Raw genomic sequence first — 18,579 nt, forward strand, 5'->3', positions numbered from 1 at the left:
ACAATACCCCAGAATGGAGAATCAACAGAAACAAGATCGTCCTTCGTGAGTCCTAACTCAGTTAGGGCTCCGACAAAGAGGATGTTGAGGGCACTCCCATCGTCAATGAGGACCTTCTTGAACCGCACGTTGCTGATGATTGGATCCAGCATGAGTGGGAAATGCCCTGCGTATGAGATATCTACCCACTGGTCGGCCGTACTGGATGTGATAGGATGCTCCGACCAGTTTAGATATTTGGGATCGGCGACCATGTCGTATTTGGTGATCGACATGACCTGTCGAGCGGTGAGCTTCTGCTGGCGTTTGCTCTTGGAGGCGGCGTACCCTCTGAAGATTGTGGCAATGCTCTTGTTGGCATCTTGGAAAGTAGGTCCTGCATCCTTAGGACGCTCCTCCCCCTTGCCATCATCTGACTCGTCGTCCTTGCGCATCTGTTGTTTTTGTTCCTCATCGCAAAAGGCTTTGGACATGCCATAACATTGCCGCATGGTGTGCTTACTGCTCTTGTGAATTGGGCACAGACCGTCGAGGAGCTTTTCATAGGCAGCGTTGAAATTGTGCTTTGCGCGTGGCTGCTCTACATTGTTGATGAAGTTTTCCGATCGGCGGTGACATGGTTGTGCAGCCCTTGATCCCTCTAGCCAATCCTTATGACGGTGTTCGTGATTGTCGTAGCACCTATCGCAATCGTCATAACGCTGTTCTTCACAGCGATCATCATCTCGACGTGGGTGGTGATCCGAGTAGGAAGCATGAGCAATGTCATCCTTGAACTGCCGATCAGCTTCTTCAGAGTCTGGGTATGAGTTTGCAACCTTGAGGAGTTTGCCGATGGTCTAGGGCCTCTTGCGGTAAAGTTTGGAGCGCAGCTCCTGATGGTGATGGAGTCCTCTTGTGAAAGCGGAGATGGCCTTGCTGTCCCCAATGTTGGGGATGGTGTTCCTTGTTTCTGAGAAACGCCTGATGTAGCTTTGTAGAGGTTCCCCAGAGGTCTGATGGAGTTTTCCCAGATCATATTTCATGCCAGGCTGCTAGCATGTTGCCATATAATTTTCGACGAAGATTTTCTTGAGATCATCCCAAGATTAGATGGAGTCCTCTCTTAGGCCCATAAGCCAATTGTTGGCTGATTAGGAGAGCATGATAGGCAAATAGTTTGCATCACATCGGTGTTTCCTCCGGCGGCATGTACAGTGATCTCGTAGAGCTACATCCACTGCTCAGGGTTAGCCTTGCCATCGTAGGGATCGACCCCAAAGATCTTGAAGCATGTGGGCCACTATATAGCTCGTAGCCTTGCTAGGAAGGGGTGGGGTCCCGCCGGCTCGATAGCTTGGAGTGGTCGAAGGCCAACGGGGTCACCGTGTTGGTCGTCGTACTCCTACCGGCATTGGAGCTCTGCCTGATGTCACTGGGCACGATTGTTCTCGATGCGATTGCGGGCATCAAGATTGGCGTTGATACGATTGATAGCATCACCACGCAGGGGTTGATTAACCTCTTGGTTGGCGTTATGAGCTGGTCGGCCACATTGATTTCATGGTCCTTGTGATCCAGGATTAGTGGCAACATTACCCCTAGACCCCCTTGGATGATCTGGCCATGGTGGTAACGATTCCCCCCATTATGGCGAGAACCACAGGGGTTATGACTACATGCAGACGCTGTCGAAAAGGACGGAGCTAGGTTCCAGATGTCGTCGACCTGGACCTGAGCTGCTTTAAGCAGCGCTTGGATCTTGAGTACCTCTAGCGTTGGTGGGAGTCTAGGTAACTCATGGGTGGCCACAGCCAGATTGGCGCTCGGCGTCTGCTCCACTTGCTGGTTGTCCATGAGGAACTCTTGTTGGAGATTACGAGCGAGAGGTGGTGGGTCACCTTTGGTAGCTTGGTGGGCGTTTTCTGCTTCTTCATTATGATGTCGTTGGCGATCAGCGTTCCTGGCTTCGCGTTCACGGTGCTGGACACTGGTCTCTCCATCAATAGCAACGCTATCGTGGCTAACCATGAAAAGCTCTCTCCCAAAGCCTGGTGGGAAAGGTGGACAGCTGCTGGTAGGACCCTCAGAGTATGACTTGGGGCTTTCCTTTAGGATTGTATGGGGCATGTCATCCGGAAGATCTGTTCGGATTTGCACCATGTTTACCATTGGCGTAGGCTGGTCAGCCTCAGGGAAGTTGATCTGATAGAGGTCGTTGATGTGGCTGCGCTCGGTGTGGTTAGCAAAAAGATGCTGCACGGCGTCTCGATAGATCGGACCCGCACCCACTAGCCCAAAAGAACAGGGCTTCGGTATGTTCTCCGTCAGGGCGTCGGGGTAGGGAGCGCTCAGCGTTGAACTGTATGCCCTTCTAGAGTTGCCGTGATCACCAGATCGAATCTAGCCACCTTGAACGATGTGGCCAAGCAGGTCACCCGGTTGTAGTGGCTTGGTTATCTTGGAGTATGGGAAATTCATCGCTTGCTTTAGATTGATCTAAGACCGAATCCACGAGGAGCTGACATTCCCGAAGCGATCTATGACCCAATCGATGGATGTGATCAGATCATCATTGCTGATGGATCTCCTAACCTAGTGGTGATGCGTTGGGATCAAAGATGTCATTGTAGATGTTGGCACGATCGGCGCAGGTTGATTCTGCACTGCCTCCACTATTTCCTTGATGCCATTAGCGCCGATGACCCAAGTCATAGATCTGACGGTGAAGGTCTGACCTGGCTTAGGAAGGATCATGGAGCTTGGGAAGAGGACCATCTAGCTCGCCATGGAATTAGCACACACACCCCCTACCTAGCGTGCCACCGTCAACAAAATCTGGTCGGCAGTCTACCGAGGGGTATACCCACGGTAGTAGATGAATCGGTGGAGGTGCGCATGATAGGAACCGAATGGTGACACAAGCGCAGAGACAATGATTTAGACAGGTTTAGGCCGTTTGATCGACGTAATACCCTACGTCCTGTGTTTTTGGTGGATTGTATTGAACATGAGATGAAATAGAGGGGGGTCCCTACCCGCCTTATATAGTCTGTGGGGTAGGGTTACAAGTTGATTTAGGCCTAGATCTATTCGGTTATATGGTAAGTATTTACAAGGAATACGATATCTATCATATCCAAAAAGGTCTTCCTTCGTTGCCAAGATGTCTTTTGATTGCCTTACGATGCACGCCGACCAAAGCCGAGCACCGTAGGCCTTGATCTTATGGGCTGAACCTCCCCGGGTGGTGCGGCCCATGTCTATTGTCGTGGGTACCTGAGGTTATACCCCCCAAAATTAAGCATTAAATGATTTGTTCTTCAAATTTATAGGTACGTTAGCTCTTGAATACACTAGTAGAGAACAGACATTTGGTTTTTGGCTTTAGTCCCGGGCAGAATTTGGCCCGGGTGTAATAGGAGATTTAGTCCCGGTTGGAACCACCAACCGGGACTAGAATCCCCTGCCCAACAGATAGTGCAGTAGGCTTTTGCAGCAGGGACCTTTAGTCCCGTTCTGTGGTTCAAACCGGGTCTAAAGGTTGACATTCAATCCTGGTTGGAACCACCAACCGGGACCAAAGGTCCCGCAGGCCTTTTATCCTAGGTTTTGGCTACAACCGGGACTATACGTTGATCCTTTAGTCCTGGTAGGCTCCACCAAGCGGGACTAAAGGTCCCCACCTATATATACCCGTTTCCACTATCCCCCTAGCCCGAGACACAGGTCAAATCTTTGGTATTTGCTTGTTCATTCGTGTTCATCTGTGTTCTTGCTTGGGGGAGCAAGTTCTTGCACTCGGCCACCGGCTTTATCTTCAATCTTATAAAGGTTAGCAACTTCATCTTCTGATCTTTCATTGCTAATAATGTAGATCGTTTCATGCTTTAGTAATAAGCATAGAAATATTCAAATATGTGGTTTTTTAGATTAGGAATAATAATGGTGGATTTTATTTTTATTTATACATCATTTCTACATAACCTTAAACATTTATTGTTTTCTAGATCTTTGTTAGCAATATTATTTCTTGATGAAAGTTAATAATCGTTAAAAAATTATGTGCAAAATGTTTAAGTTTACTTGGCATGCATATATATATATATATATATATATATATATATATATATATATATATATATATATCTTGATGATTTATTTTTTATATGTTTCTCTAATATATATTGTTACATGGTATATTTATATGGTGGTTCTATATTTATTGGGATATTTTCTCAGTTTTTTAGTTACAATGAATGGCGGCGGACTTCCCCAGCCATAGGAATAGGTTTCCACCCTGACGTTCTTCCATTCGCGCCATCGCCAGATAGGGCCGTTCCGCGTCACCTAGACCCATCAATAGTATGGAAAATTTTAAGTTTTGCGTGCTAATATAATTTTTGCATATATACATTCATTCATAATATGATTATTGCATATGTTACAGACTATAAAACCGGTCAAGTGGCTGGAAGCAGCACTATGACTGCTCGGGTTGTGGGACATCTTAGAGACGACGACAAGTGAGGTCGTGAATGATGAAGGAGGCGAGTTATGGACGTGTAGTCTCATCTTCGACATCCCCATTAGGTACAATAATGAGATGCGCCAGGACATCGTGCAGACTGGACGACAGTCGTCGACCAAGATAGACGCCCAGATCGATGTCGTGCTGCTTTCTTTGTAGGCAATTGAGCGAATTGGCTACCATATGCCTGATTTATCGTCCTTGAAGATAGAAGCTTTATGTCAGCATAGTCTGGATGTGCCACGAGTAAGCGAGAGGCATACGACATTCAACCATATGGATGTGGTACGTCGTGTATGATATGAGAGTAATGTTTATTTATTCTTATTATTATATGAGCAGTTCCTGATATTTTTTTGTCCATTTGCAGGTTTTGCTCTATGATTTTACCTATGCTACATGTGGCTTGTAGCCCATTCTCACGCAAGCTTTTAAGCGACTGGGGTACGCCAGGGACTTCATGGAAGCGATGGGCTAGAGAACGATAGTTGGCATCCAGTATTGTGTGAGGTTTAGGCAGAACCAGACCATCGATAGTTCGTCAGTAGGCTACATCTTTGGGATGCCATGTCCTCGGCGTTGGGAGGCAATGGAGAGTGTTGTAGTGCGGGCCTTATATTACATAGACAATGACCGTGGTTACATAATCCGAGACATACGTTACTCGCAGTGGAGACAGGCTAGGGTTACAGCGGGTTTGTAGGATCCATGGGCCTGTTCGCTGGTTGGGGCTGGTGCTGGTTTGGGCTGGCTGGTGCTGGTTTTTTGTGAGAGAAAAACACTGTTGGCTGGTTGGTTTGGGTTGGCTGAAACCAACAAGCGATGTGTTAGTTAGGTTTATTCGTACTGTTATATTTAATTAGGTTTATTCAAACGGTTATGTTTAATTTAGTTTATTTGTATGGATATTTTAATTATGATTGTATGCAAGCTAATTATTTTCATTAGTTTTATTTGTATGGATATTATAATTATGTTTGTATGGATTGAAATTTAACTCATGTAGGATTGAAATGCATATGCAAATAAAAATATCGAAGAAACAACCAATACAAAAGTTGTAGATCATGAAAAGTTATACAACTTTGTAGTTGACAACTTTTTCATTTGAAGTCATCTTGTCAAGAAAAACTATGTTCGAATTTGTCAAATTTAAAATTTGAATTTTTAAAATGACCTCAAATGGAGAAGCAACCAAAACAAAAGTTGTAGATCTCGAAAAGTTATGGAACTTTATAGTTGACAACTTTTTCATTTGTAACCATCTACTGTTTTGAAATTCTGTTTGAAATTAAATTTTTAAAGATGTTTGATTTCTCTTTTTAATCTCTAGCTAAAACTTGTAACTAGTTTTTCTCAGTGATACTAACTTCAAATTAGATGATTTTTTATAAAATTTTCTAAATTCATGCTCTATTAATTTATTGTGTTCTTACAGCTTTCATTTTGGTCATCTTTTCATGTGAATTTGTTTTATCAATTCAAAATTTGATTCTAAAAAATGGCAACTTCAAACAACATTTTGTAGAAGTAAATGAATTCATCTAGGAAATTCATAAACATAAAAGATGTAGAATTGATCATGATCTACAACTTTTATTTTGGTTATTTCTTCATCCGAAAAAGTGGTAGCGTACATTGTTCACAAATTTACATTGGTTATTTTTGCGTCGGACAGGAAAAAGAAAAAAAGAGAAAGAGAGAGAGGAAGAAGAAAGCGGTAGGGGCAAGAATGTCATTTCACCGCTGTTCTCTCTCCTCAAGCGTCTGCAACTGGTCCGCGGTGTCCTGTGGCCTTATTTCACTAAACTAGAGTGTCTTCTGGCAAACTGCTCAAAACGGGGTGTCCGCCAGCAAACGACGATCACTTTGGATGTCCGCCAGACAATTATCCCTTATAGTATAGTTATAGTACCTATAAGAGAGATGTAAATTTGTGAACAATGTACACTACCACTTTGCTAGATGAAGAAATGACTAAAATAAAAGTTGTAGATGTCGAACAGTTACACAACTTTGTAGTTGACAACTTTTTGATTTAAAATCATTTTGTCAAGGAAAACTATGTTTGAATTTCTAAATTTTAAAATTTGAATTTTTAAAATATCCTCAAATATAAAATGATCAAAACGAAAGTTGTAGATCTCGAAAAGTTATGCAACTTTACATATGACAACTTTTTTCATTTGAAATCATCTTGTCAAGGAAAACTATGTTTGAATTTCTTAGATTTGAAATTTAAATTTTTAAAATGTAATTACAATTTATAACATATGTTATTAAACATTTAAAGGATATGAAATCAATTTTGTATATGAAAGAAATTTTGTATTGTAATTTTTTGAGCAATATTTTTTTACTATGCAATTTCTAATTTTTAGCCTATTTATGTTCAAGGATATGTTAAAAACTATTGCATAGGCGGGAAACGAAACTGTCAGGTAGGCAGCAGTTTCGTCGCGCGCCAAAATCTGACTTTAGTCCTGGGTTGGACCACAAACCAGGATTAAAAATCTTTTAGTCCCGGTTGGTGGCCCAACCCGGGACTATAGGGTTCTACCATATATATACGGGTGTTCTTTCTTCTTCCTCCTCGAAATTTCACTCACCGCTGCTGCCACGCCGCGCTTCTTCAATCCCCAAGGCCGGCCGCGCTCGCCACCCGCCCCCTTTTCCTTGTTTGCGGCCGTGCTCGCCACCCGCCTCCTCTTCCTCATGTGTGGCCGCGCTCGCCACCTGCCCCCTCTTCCTCGTCTAGGACCGCTCTCGCCACCCGCGTCATGCGTCCGTCTCGATCCGGCGTGCGTGGCCTCCCCTCCGGCAGCCGTTCTCGCCCTCGTCCTCGTCCTCGGCTCCAGCGCATGCGGCCTCGTCTCGATTCGGCCAGCCTCGCCCTCGTCCGGCCTTGTCTCCCCGGCGTGCGTGGTGGCGCCCTCTTCCTTGTCTCCGGTGGCCGGCCTCGCCATCGTCCTTGGCTATAGCGCATGTGGATTCACCCTCCCCCTCGTCTCCGGCCGGCCTCAACCTCGTCCTCGTCTTCGGCGCGTGCGGCGGCTCCATCTCCCTTGTCTCCACCAGCACCTTCATCTCCAGCCTCGACATCGTCTCCACTGGCGCCTTCGTCTCCGGCCTTGCCCTCGCTGCTGCCACCAAGTATTCGACCTCGATCGCCTCGCCTCATCCCTTCCTGCTGTGTGAAACCGAGCGCTGAACATATAGCACAAGTATATATATACATTGCACATATCCGAGTGGCACTCCAGGCAACTGTAATTTTTTTCTTAACATACTTTAGTGAATTTTGATATGTATTTTGGTATATAGAGTTTAGTGATATGCATTTTGGTATAAGAAAAATATTAATTTCAGTGATATATATAGGGAAATTCTTATGAATATATGAATTTTGGTATATGAATTCATATATTGACTGCAGTGATATGAATTTTAATATATTAACTTTAGTGAGAAGAGATGGTTGGACATCTCCATGAATCGATTGTCCCGAGTTAGGGCTATTGTATTGCTTGGGGATTCGAACCAAGTTTGTCGGATGTACCGTTCAATCATCCTAGCATAGTAAGCAACGATATATGTTTTAATACATTAATATGTCTTAAATACGCTTGTACACAATATTTTTTTTTTGATATGTATATATATGTGTTTCCTTAATGTACCGTAGGTAATTGACCCAATCATTTGGTTTGAAGAGACACTTTCATATTTCGGGGTTGAGGGAGTGGATGTTGAGAGCTTTGATGTAGATAATGGTCGATTGGTCAAATCTCGAATTGGCTTTTCCATCGCCGCTAGGAGGGGTACAAGTGTTGTACAAATCTCAGAGGTGGGAGTAAAAGCAACTGAGAAGAAAGTTGCAATTATATATGTAGTAAAATCATGTTTGAATAAGCTTGTGAATATTGGGTACACCCTGCCTACACTATTGTCCATGACGATACAAGCAATAGATGCGGACTCATCTCGTGATGTTGCGAGCTTCTGTGCAAGGATTGCTCGAACCAACCGAAATGATGTGGTAAAGTCAAACTCGAACTCATAGCTTATATTCAGATTTGTTGTTATTCGAAAGCTTTGTTCTCATATCCATTTTTTGTGCCAACAATTACAGGTTGAGAACTATGACTTAACCTATGCATGTTGTAGCTTTGAAGCCATTCTAAACCTGACAATGTATGCATTGGGTCTTGATTGGAAATATGCCGATGAATGTCCAACACTCACTATGGAAGGATTTCAGGAAAAGCTGATTATGACTAAGAGGGGATCATCTGACCCACCGACTTCTCAACCACCGCTTACCGTCGTTAGTAGACCCTATGCTCGTACTTTTGAAGCAAGGGAGAGTGCACTACTTAATGCGTTGCTCTATGTCAATAATATTTGTGGATACAAAATCTGTGACCTACATTTCACCGAGTACATAATACGACGTAGACAAACTTGGCGGTGATCTACTTGCGCTTGCATGAACGTGGTGTGTAATTGAACTTTGGGGTTGGACATCAAGTTTATTGTAATGACTTAATTTAAATTATTATGGTTTGTATGAACTTGATGAATGGGGATGATCATTGTAATATATAAGCTCTTAATTAGTTCCATTCTTATTTATGGATGACGTACAATAGTATAGAATATAATACGTGTACGAAAACTATTTGAAATGAAAATAAATTGAAAGGGAAAGAAACTGCAAAAGAAAAGAAAAGAAAAAGAAAATAAAAAGAGTAATATTTAGTCCCGGTTGGTTATACCAACCGGGTCTGGAGGTGCCCTCCCTCGGGCTCGGCCTGGAGCCCCCTTTAGTCCCGGTTGATATTAGCAACCGGGACTAAAGGGCTCCCATTCAATCCCGGTTAACAGACCCGGGACTAAAGGGCAGGCAGGCCTTTAGTCCCGGATTGGCAGTTCCGGTTGGAAAACCGGGACTAGAGGGGGTTTCCCAACTGGGATTGCTACCCAGTCCTGCACTAGTGATAGTTGGTTCTTGGATTCTTGTTCACTTTGTGTAGGCTGAATTAGCAAATTGTAATATAAGAGGATAATTGTAATAAGGTGTTATGGACTGCTAAAAATGTGTATCTAGGTGATACTATTAAAAATATGTTGTGCGTATGTGTTCTCTCTTTTTTTATACTATTAGTTATGTGTCTGTCATTTGCCTCCACCTAAAATTTTGGTTGAGTTTCACCGCTGTGCCGGGTGACATGGGTCGACAGCATCGACGAACTCCAAGCAATGGGCAAGATCCATGGCATCTGTCTTCTTTTTATTTATGATGATTCAATGTGAAGCTTTGTGATGGATATGCGAACATGTAAATGATCTATAATCTTGTGATTTTTGTCAAACCTTTTTAGTTTCTTTTATAGAAATGTCTTGCTAGGTTGGCATGGCCCAACAGGCCTGGAAGATTCAATGGGCCAGCAGCCCAGCACGTCATGGTTAACCTCATCTAGTGTCGTCCCTAGGCCTCAGGTTGAAAATAAACGAGGGCTCCCTACACCGCCCGTGCCAACAGAGCGCATGCCTAAATGAGCCGTGCCGCCGTGACAACAACTCTGATGTTAGGAACTGCAGGAACGCACGCAGTGACGCAGTGACAAAACATCTGGCGCGAATTCGAGGTGATCTATCATCCACAACCAGCATACCAACTACGACGGCCGGCGGAACCTCCGGTTTAATTAACAACGGCTCGCCGCGCCGGCAACTTTGTCGCTTGCAACCCTTCGGTCGAAAACAGATGTAGCGTGTTGACGACAGGAGAGATGGACATCTCGTGATCTATATATACTCCCTCCATGTCGCTAAATGAAGTTGATTTGGACAGTGACATAATCTCCAAAGTATAACTTGGGCTTCTTATTTTTACAAAAATATTTGTTGAAAAGTGATATACGTATATTTTTTATAAAAATATTTTTGAAGACAAATATATTCATACAGTTTTCACATTTCAAAACTCATCAACATAAAAATAATTCATGATTTATATTTTCAATGTTTAACCCCAAACCTTATCCAAAACGACTACCGGTCCAGAGGGAGTACACAATACCACACATATAGCCACAGCGGCAGAGCCAGTGAAAGGTTGTGTTTGTGTGCGTGCGAGAGAGAAGGTTCAGTGCAGCAGTTTTAGTTCATGGCTCGTGGCGTGCGCGCTCCGTTCCTGCTCCTGGCCTCGTCGCCATTGCTCGTGTTACTACTACTGCTGCTCTCTTCGTCGTGCGCCCTGTTGCGCTCGGCTCACGGCGACGACCTGCTGACCGAGGGCTTCACCGCCGTGGAGCTGCCGGAGGCGCTCTTCAAGGTGCAGAAGCCCTACGACGTGCCGCTGCCCGAGCGCTACGAGTTCGTCGACGGCGTGCGGCGGACGGATGTGGGTATTGATGCCTGCTACCTGAGTGAAGTTGGAGCGCATGCTGTTCGAGAGGTTCAGGGAGCAGTGCTCTGATCTCCGGCAACTTGCTTTTTTTTGTTTTTGTTGGGTGCTGTAGCTTGAGCTCTGAAGGCATCGCCGTGTGATTATTGATTCTTTGTGCTCCCACACATTTTGGAATTAAACAACTACAGTTAAATTGATGTGCTGCACAGAAGGTGATTCTGATAAAGCATTAGTGAACTGTGATTGGAATCCTGCTAAATGGTCTGAGTTGACTTGCACGATGTCTATATTAAGATCATTTGTCTGCAATGTAATTAGTAGATAAGTTCCTTAATTTGAGTTTATTTCCTTTCACTATGTTCATTCATTTTAGTTTTTTCAGTATATGTTGTTATTTTTATATTCAACGATATCATGTTATTCAGTTTGTTCTTTTTAATTTATTTTAGTTCAAGTCATTTCAATATTTTAGCACACATTGTTAATTTTTTTAGTTGTGTAGCTTTTGCAAGTTGTAATTGTATGATGTGTCATTTTCAAGCAATAGTGATGTACTGGCAATGTTCAGTTTCAGTTATGTGATTTTTGGAAACTCTTTTTCAGTTTTAATGTTTCCATTAGTTTCAGTTGATTGATTTCATTACAAACTCTGTTTTATTGTTTCGGTTGATTCAGTTATTCTGAAGCTCATCTTTTTTCATGTGAGATACCCGTGAGGGACTGAGGGTTGTTGCTGCATGCACGTGAGCAGGAGGTTGCCAATTGGATAAGATATGGGAGATGTTTGTTGGATTTTCAATCACTTTTTATTGTTTTATGTCACTGTAAATTCTGGATGAATTCTTTTCCCTTTATCTACCGGATTCTTATCTGGTTTCAGAACCTACATGTCATGAAATGATTGGACACAAAACCAATTGATGGATTTAAATAAAATCAACTGAAAGATGTGTAGTCACTCCTTAGGCAAAACCCACAATAATGCATCAATCCCGGACTCCGATCCTACCGTCACATTTTGCCGTCGTCGTCTGGGGCTCGGTGAGCAGGAAACAACAGCTTTGACTAGGACGGCGGAAAATAATTGCATGGAAACTGTATGTGTGGTTACTTGCAGTGTGTCTCCGCCTACTGGATGCACGGCTAGGCTCGTCTGGAATTGAAGCATGCTCGCCCACGTTTCCAGCAGCTAAATCACCGATCCAGAATTTTTTTATCGACACGCGTCAGCATCCATGCTAGATATGCACGGCCACGCGCTGTATACAGTTTCCATGCGATTTTTTTTTCCAGGACGGCAGGAACGCAGCGACAAAGCATCTGGCGCGGATTCAGGGGATCATCCAACGGCCGGCGGAAGCACCGGTTTAATTAACAACGGCTCGCCGCGCCGGCAACGCTGTCGCTTGCAACCCTTGCAGTCGAAAACAGATGTAGCGTGTTGACGACAGAAGAGATGGACATCTCGTGATCTATATATACATATATACACAATACAGCATATATAGCCACAGCGTCAGAGCCAGTGAAAGGTTGTGTTTGTGTGCGTGCGAGAGAGAAGGTTCAGTGCAGCAGTTCTAGTTCATGGCTCGTGGCGTGCGCGCTCCGTTCCTGCTCCTGGCCTCGTCGCCATTGCTCGTGCTACTACTGCTGCTGCTCTCTCCGTCGTGCTCCCTGTTGCGCTCGGCTCGCGGCGAGGACCTGCTGACCGAGGGCTTCACCGCCGTGGAGCTGCCCGAGGCGCTGTTCAAGGTGCAGAAGCCCTACGACGTGCCGCTGCCCGAGCGCTACGAGTTCATCGGCGGCGTGCGGCGGATGTGGGTCTACGCCACCGACCATCCCATCACCACCGCCCACCCCGGCGGCCCCCGCACAGAGACCAAGATCGAGGTAACAGCGCTACACTACACAAAAGCCAAGAACGTCCACTTCGCTGCTGGCTGGCCCGACCGCTTGAGTGACATTACACAGTAAAAACAGTTTCGTTCTCTGTTCTTCTCTGATCACGATCATATCGTCTTCGTCGCGCGCGCAGCTGATCTACAGCTCGGGGGTGTGGCAGTTCGAGGGGTACGGGTACATCCCGTACGGCACGTCGGGCGCGTCGGTGATGCAGATCTTCGGCGCGGCGGAGCACGCGACGACGCTGATGCTGCACGTCTACGACGGCAACCTCACCTACTACCACGACGACACGAGGGTCGTGGACGCCGGCCTCTACGACAGGTGGTTCAGGCTCAACGTGGTCCACGATGTCGCGGCGTCCAACGTGACGGTGTTCGTGGACGGCCAGCACCGGCTGACGGTGCCAGGCCGTGGCGGGAACTCGCACTACTTCAAGTTCGGCGTGTACGGGCAGCGCAATAACGGCATGTCGTACCGCATGGAGTCGTGGTGGAGGGACGTCAGGGTCTTCACCAAGTGTTGAGCTAGCTACTAGGTTGCTTCGATCCGGACCGCCATATATGGCCTCCCTAGCTAGTAGCAGCACCTCTGTGTGTTTTGTCTGTCGTACTCACAAGTCACACCACACCACCACAAATGATGTGGAAATTAACAGCCGTATTCATGTTTTTTTTCGCGGTCAGACCATAGCCTGTTTTTCATTGGGATAACGGGAAAGTTTGAAAGTTTCACGACATCGATAAATTCTGGCTGTTCCAAACCGCTAGCAAGATGCTAGCGATCAGGATCAACTAAGAGAGCTGGAGCCTAGCAGCTACAACAAATACAAAGGACTATATGACAGTAGATTCTGTAACACCCGGTTTTAAGAACAAAACCAGATACCCATCATATATGAGCGCAGAAAGTCAAATCTCACATATAGCTACAAATAAGGGTAATATCGAAAGACAATGCTCAATTTATAAAATACTTAGTATAAAGAATATAACCTTAAACACCAAACAGTGGAAAGACAACTCCGATCCTTGGATGAAGACTCCAATTCAACAGGGACAACTAACTGATTGATCACAAGCCTAATTTCTTCAAACTCTAGCAATCTAGTACCCATCCGGAATTTTTATCCAAATATTTCAAAAATAAAGCAAGCTTAAGTACATGCCGTACTCAACAAATATAACATGGGGTTCATGAGCCTCAAAGGGCTCACACTTGTTTACTGCAATTAGCTTTTAGTGAGTCTTGATTTTAGCAATTGAGTAGCAACAAGTTTATTCACAAGCCCATGTAAACACATGATCAGGTAAACATGAATAATGAATAGCATAACCAATTAACCATTAATGAGCATCTTTATCATTAGTGTTCATCATCTATTTCGGAAGGGTTCCAAGGCCGCTCGTGACTGTGAGCACGGCTGATATACCAGTTTTACACTCTGCAGAGGTTGTACACTTTTACTGTGAGTCGTGATTTATCCTTTCGCCCGAGGTGATCAGCCTCTTAACCCACTACCAAGGAAGGCCGACAGGGTTCACTATGAAGCCTTTCAAAGGTTCGTCTAACAAGTTAGGGCCATTAGATTCACTCGGCACACAAATGTAGAGCCCCCCTTCCTGATGGCACAATGACGCGTAGCCTATACACAAGAGGACAGAGGCCGCACTATACCCGATTCGGCAAGTCATTCTTACACCAATAAAGGTAACCTCTAACAAGCTAGAAAAGATCCTCATACTGAGCTAAATCTAGAGCCATGTAGCCCTCATAGCTGTACTGTAAGTTCCAGATGTTTGCTTACAGATAAGTCCTTAGGGAGAGGAATCTAGAGCACTATAAAAACAGCCCAATGCTCTAGCCCCCTTGTTCCATGTTGTTAAAATGCATCTTTTAATGTTTATTGCATATACTATTAGTCAAGTTACAAGATCATGGTTGTAGTTGAGCACTAGCATCATACTACCCAATGCAATAACCCATAGGAATCAAGGAACGGGGTAACAATGTACTAGGAAATCATTAGTGGTAGTCAAGGTAGACACATGTAGCATAAATTAAATGATTAAAGGTGTATAGGACAACAAGGATGATCCCATGCTATACTTGCCTTAAACTTAGATCCTTCTTCTAGTCCAAACCTTCAAAGGATTTCTTCTAGATCACCAACTTCTTTTATATCACCAATGCAAAGCTCACCGACTGGACATGATCATCAAGCACCACACAAGCATCCATGCAATCATACACGAAGCAAACAATAAAATTAAATTATAACAGTATACCAAACATAATAAACATCAAGTAAAAAGGTTTTAAAGATGTTCTACACGTTACTACGATCAAACAGGCGTGAAAAGCATTCTAATCGGAGCTATAACGAAGAAGTTATGATTTAAACAAGATTTCCTTTAATAAAATAATATATTAAATCTAACCTCGAATTTCAAAACTTGAAAACATGTTTAGCAGTAAGATAAACATGTATACTACTGTCGATGTTTCACCACCGATAGCCTGCCACGGGGGTACTCGGGGCAGTATGTTCGGGCTTCAGTGTATGCAGAACTCGACGGTAAACGCAAGAGACAGTCGATTTATCCTGGTTCGGGCCCTCGACCTTTGATCGAGTAATAGCCCTACGTCTAGTCAGCGTTAGCCTTTGCGTTGGATTGATTGTAAAGTGTTGTGTCGTAAAAGTCCCCCGATCTAAGGAGCCCTGCCCTCCTTTATATAGTCAGGAGGCCAGAGTCCTAGTCGGTTTACAATGTAGAGTCCTAGTAGGATTACAGGGTAGTATTACTACTAGGATTACATGAGAAGAATCCTAGTTAGACTAGATCTTCTCTCTTCCTTGTGGAGTATCCTGTGGGTTCCGCATCGACAAGCCCCCGAGCACTTCATGGTTGAACTCTGGAAGCCTCGTCTTGTTCCTCTTGTCGAGTAGGGACAAGGGTCGTCCGAGTGCTTTCTTGAGTGAAACCATGTAGCGCTTCTTTAGATCTTCGAGTGGTGTGTGCTTTTTGAAAAAAGTTCATCCATCTGGGTGTAGCCCCCGAGCCTCTTGCTATTTGGAACAAGGAGCTAGAGGGTCTTGTCTTGAAATTGCTCTGTTTCTTCTTTGAAGGTCAAAAAGAACTTGGATATGGCTCGGTACGGGTTCTTTTTGTCGTAAGGTCTTGAAGTGGTCTGCCTTGAAGAAGTCTTTTCTATGACGTGCGCTTTTTTGAAGAAAAAGTGCACACACTGAGTGTAGCCCCCGAGCCTCTTGCTATTTGGAATAAAAAGTTGGAGGGTCTTGAACCGCTGTCTTTGAAGAATTTGAGTGATGTGCGCTTTTTGGAAGAAAAAAGTGCACTCACTGAGTGTAGCCCCCGAGCCTCTTGCTATTTGGAATAAAAAGTTGGAGGGTCTTGACTCTGGGTTGTTTGAAGAATTGAAAACCTTTCCTGTTGCAGCCCCCGAGCACATTTCCGGGTTCTTTTATTCAAAAAGAACTCGGATACAGGGTCTTGGCATATTCTCTGGTAGTTTGCTGTTTGTCAGGTGTAGTTGCATGGTGGTAGTTGAGTATAAATGTTGTTTGTTCACGAGTTGTATAGTGTTGGCATATTCTTCTGAATATGCTCGTTTTCGAGTACTGTTCCTTTACTCCTGAGTCCTCCATTATTGAGTTCTGTCTTTTCACTGTGTCCTTTGTTAGGCTTGTTTCGTTGGTGCTCCTGGTCCATGTGCACCGCTCCTTCGGTCTATAAATACCCTCCTGGAGTGCTGTTTTGATTCATTGAGCATTTTATTGCTTGTTCTGTAGTCTCTGTAGTCATGAATATGGTAGTTTGTGAAGTAGAGCAGCCCCCGAGCGTATTTTGTAGTTCTTGTTTATCTTGTCATAGCTGGAGGAAGTCTTATGATAGGGATTAGAGGTAGACTAATCCTGCAGCAGCAATGTACCAGGAGGTACTTGGCGGTAGTTGGAGGAAGTCTTATGATGTGGGCTTCGTTCCCTCATCCGGCAGTTCTGGGTTGATCCTTCTCGTCTGCTCTGCGACTGTCTGGTGCAGATCAACACCTGATCCTGCATCACGGCGGGCTTGGGTAGACAGATGCCTATAGGCCTTCATTGGTCCATGTTGTCCTGCCGTGCTGCTGAATTCCGCCTTGGATGCACTGCGTTCGTCCTTTGAAGAAAACAGTACAGCCGAGCGCAGTTTGTTCTACCGAGTAGCAATTTGGAACACGTAGTCGTTCCAGAGCCTAGTTGTTTCCAGGTTCCTTTTTGCTACCTCACTTGTCGTTGTACCGAGTTCGTTGGGTCTTGTAAGATGTGTAATCTTGTAGTTTTGGAGCCCTTTGTAATGAAAAGAATCTTGTCTTCTGATTTGTCATACTTTTTCCTGCTGTATTGTCCTAGTTGTTTATGAGATTCCCGAGTTCTTTATGTAAGAACCGGGTTCTTTGTATTCCTTGTGAGGTAACCCTTCATTGCTTCATGGTTGATGGGTTCTTTTTGTAGCAAATATGATAGCTCTGTCCGTGGTGCTGGATGAATAAGTCTGAAATCTGCCCGTTGAACTGTACTGTTGTGTGGAGATGTGTCGTCCGTTCTTTCAGCTGTGTCAGTTGTGGTGAGAGATGGACCGTTGTATTCTCATGCGTTGCTTAAACAGGCCTTGTGGGCCTGCGTTTTTACTGCTGTAAAATCTATTTAAAGGCCTTTCTCCTCCTTTTCTTTGGTACCCTGCCTTTGCCTTGAAACCCTAGCCTTCGAAACTCCGCCGTCACCATTGTCGCCGTCATCTGAGCGACTGCCGTCTGAGCCTTCTCGATTCTTAGTGCCCCATTGCTTTTGCTAGTATATGGGTAGGAAGAAGTCGGCAAGTAAGTCCCTAGGAAACCTTTGTCGATGAGGAAGCATCACTCTCCGTTATTGAAAATCAAGAATTCATGGCCATGAGGGCAGCTCAGAAGATCTGGCCGGCTCCGACTATGACTGAGGACCAGTTGCGCGAGCTCGTGAGTGATGGTCTGCTCCTAGAGCAAGGAGTTTGCTGATTGGAAAACCCCAGACGAGCATCGGGTGCCAACTCCAGGTCCTGGTGAGATCGTTCTTTTCATCTCCTTTATCCGTGCTGGGTTCTGCCTTCCTACTTTTGCTTTTCTTCATCGATTCCTCGGTTATTTTGGGATTAGCTTGAATCATCTTACTCCCAATGCTGTCCTTTATCTTTCTGTTTTTGTTCATCTTTGTGAAACTTTCCTTGGAATTCCTCCTTCTCTTTCTCTCTTTCGTTTCTTCTTCCGTCTGCAACCACAACCCCACCGTGATGACACCCACTTTCTTGGTGGCTGCGGTATTCAGTTTCGTCAGGGTCTTAAAAGTAGATTCTTTGATTATGACTTGGTTGATTCCATGAGGGATTGGTGTTCCGAGTGGTTTTATTCCTGCCAACATGATTCCTCCTCTTGCTGTTCATTCTTGTTCTGGTCCCATTGTTAACTGACCGATGGGAAAAGAACCCTCTGACGAAGGATGAGCTCCAGACGATCAAGCCATTTCTTGAAAAGAGATGTACTCTGAAACAGCAAGGCTTGACCAGCTTCGGGATCATTTGTAGTTTTCTTCGCCGCCATGTTCATCCTCTGAAGGAGCGGGAAAATTTCGGTTTTGAGTACTCTGGGGCAGAGGATCCTTCTCGTATGGTCCCTGCCCTTGAGTTGACCGATGAGGAGGTGCTCGAGCGCCTTCAGA

The 18,579-nt window shown here is 44.6% G+C and overlaps 1 protein-coding gene across 1 annotated transcript; it reads left to right on the forward strand.

Annotated features, from left to right (window-relative positions):
* Nucleotides 1-12,509: 12,509 nt before the first annotated feature.
* Nucleotides 12,510-13,353, forward strand: LOC136484037 (citrate-binding protein-like). Its single transcript, XM_066481205.1, has 2 exons — nucleotides 12,510-12,815; nucleotides 12,961-13,353. The coding sequence occupies exons 1-2, from the start codon at nucleotides 12,510-12,512 to the stop codon at nucleotides 13,351-13,353; spliced, it is 699 nt and encodes a 232-aa protein (XP_066337302.1).
* Nucleotides 13,354-18,579: the final 5,226 nt, after the last annotated feature.

Source organism: Miscanthus floridulus, chromosome 9, assembly GCF_019320115.1.
Source record: "Miscanthus floridulus cultivar M001 chromosome 9, ASM1932011v1, whole genome shotgun sequence".
NCBI classification, from domain to species: Eukaryota; Viridiplantae; Streptophyta; class Magnoliopsida; order Poales; family Poaceae; genus Miscanthus; species Miscanthus floridulus.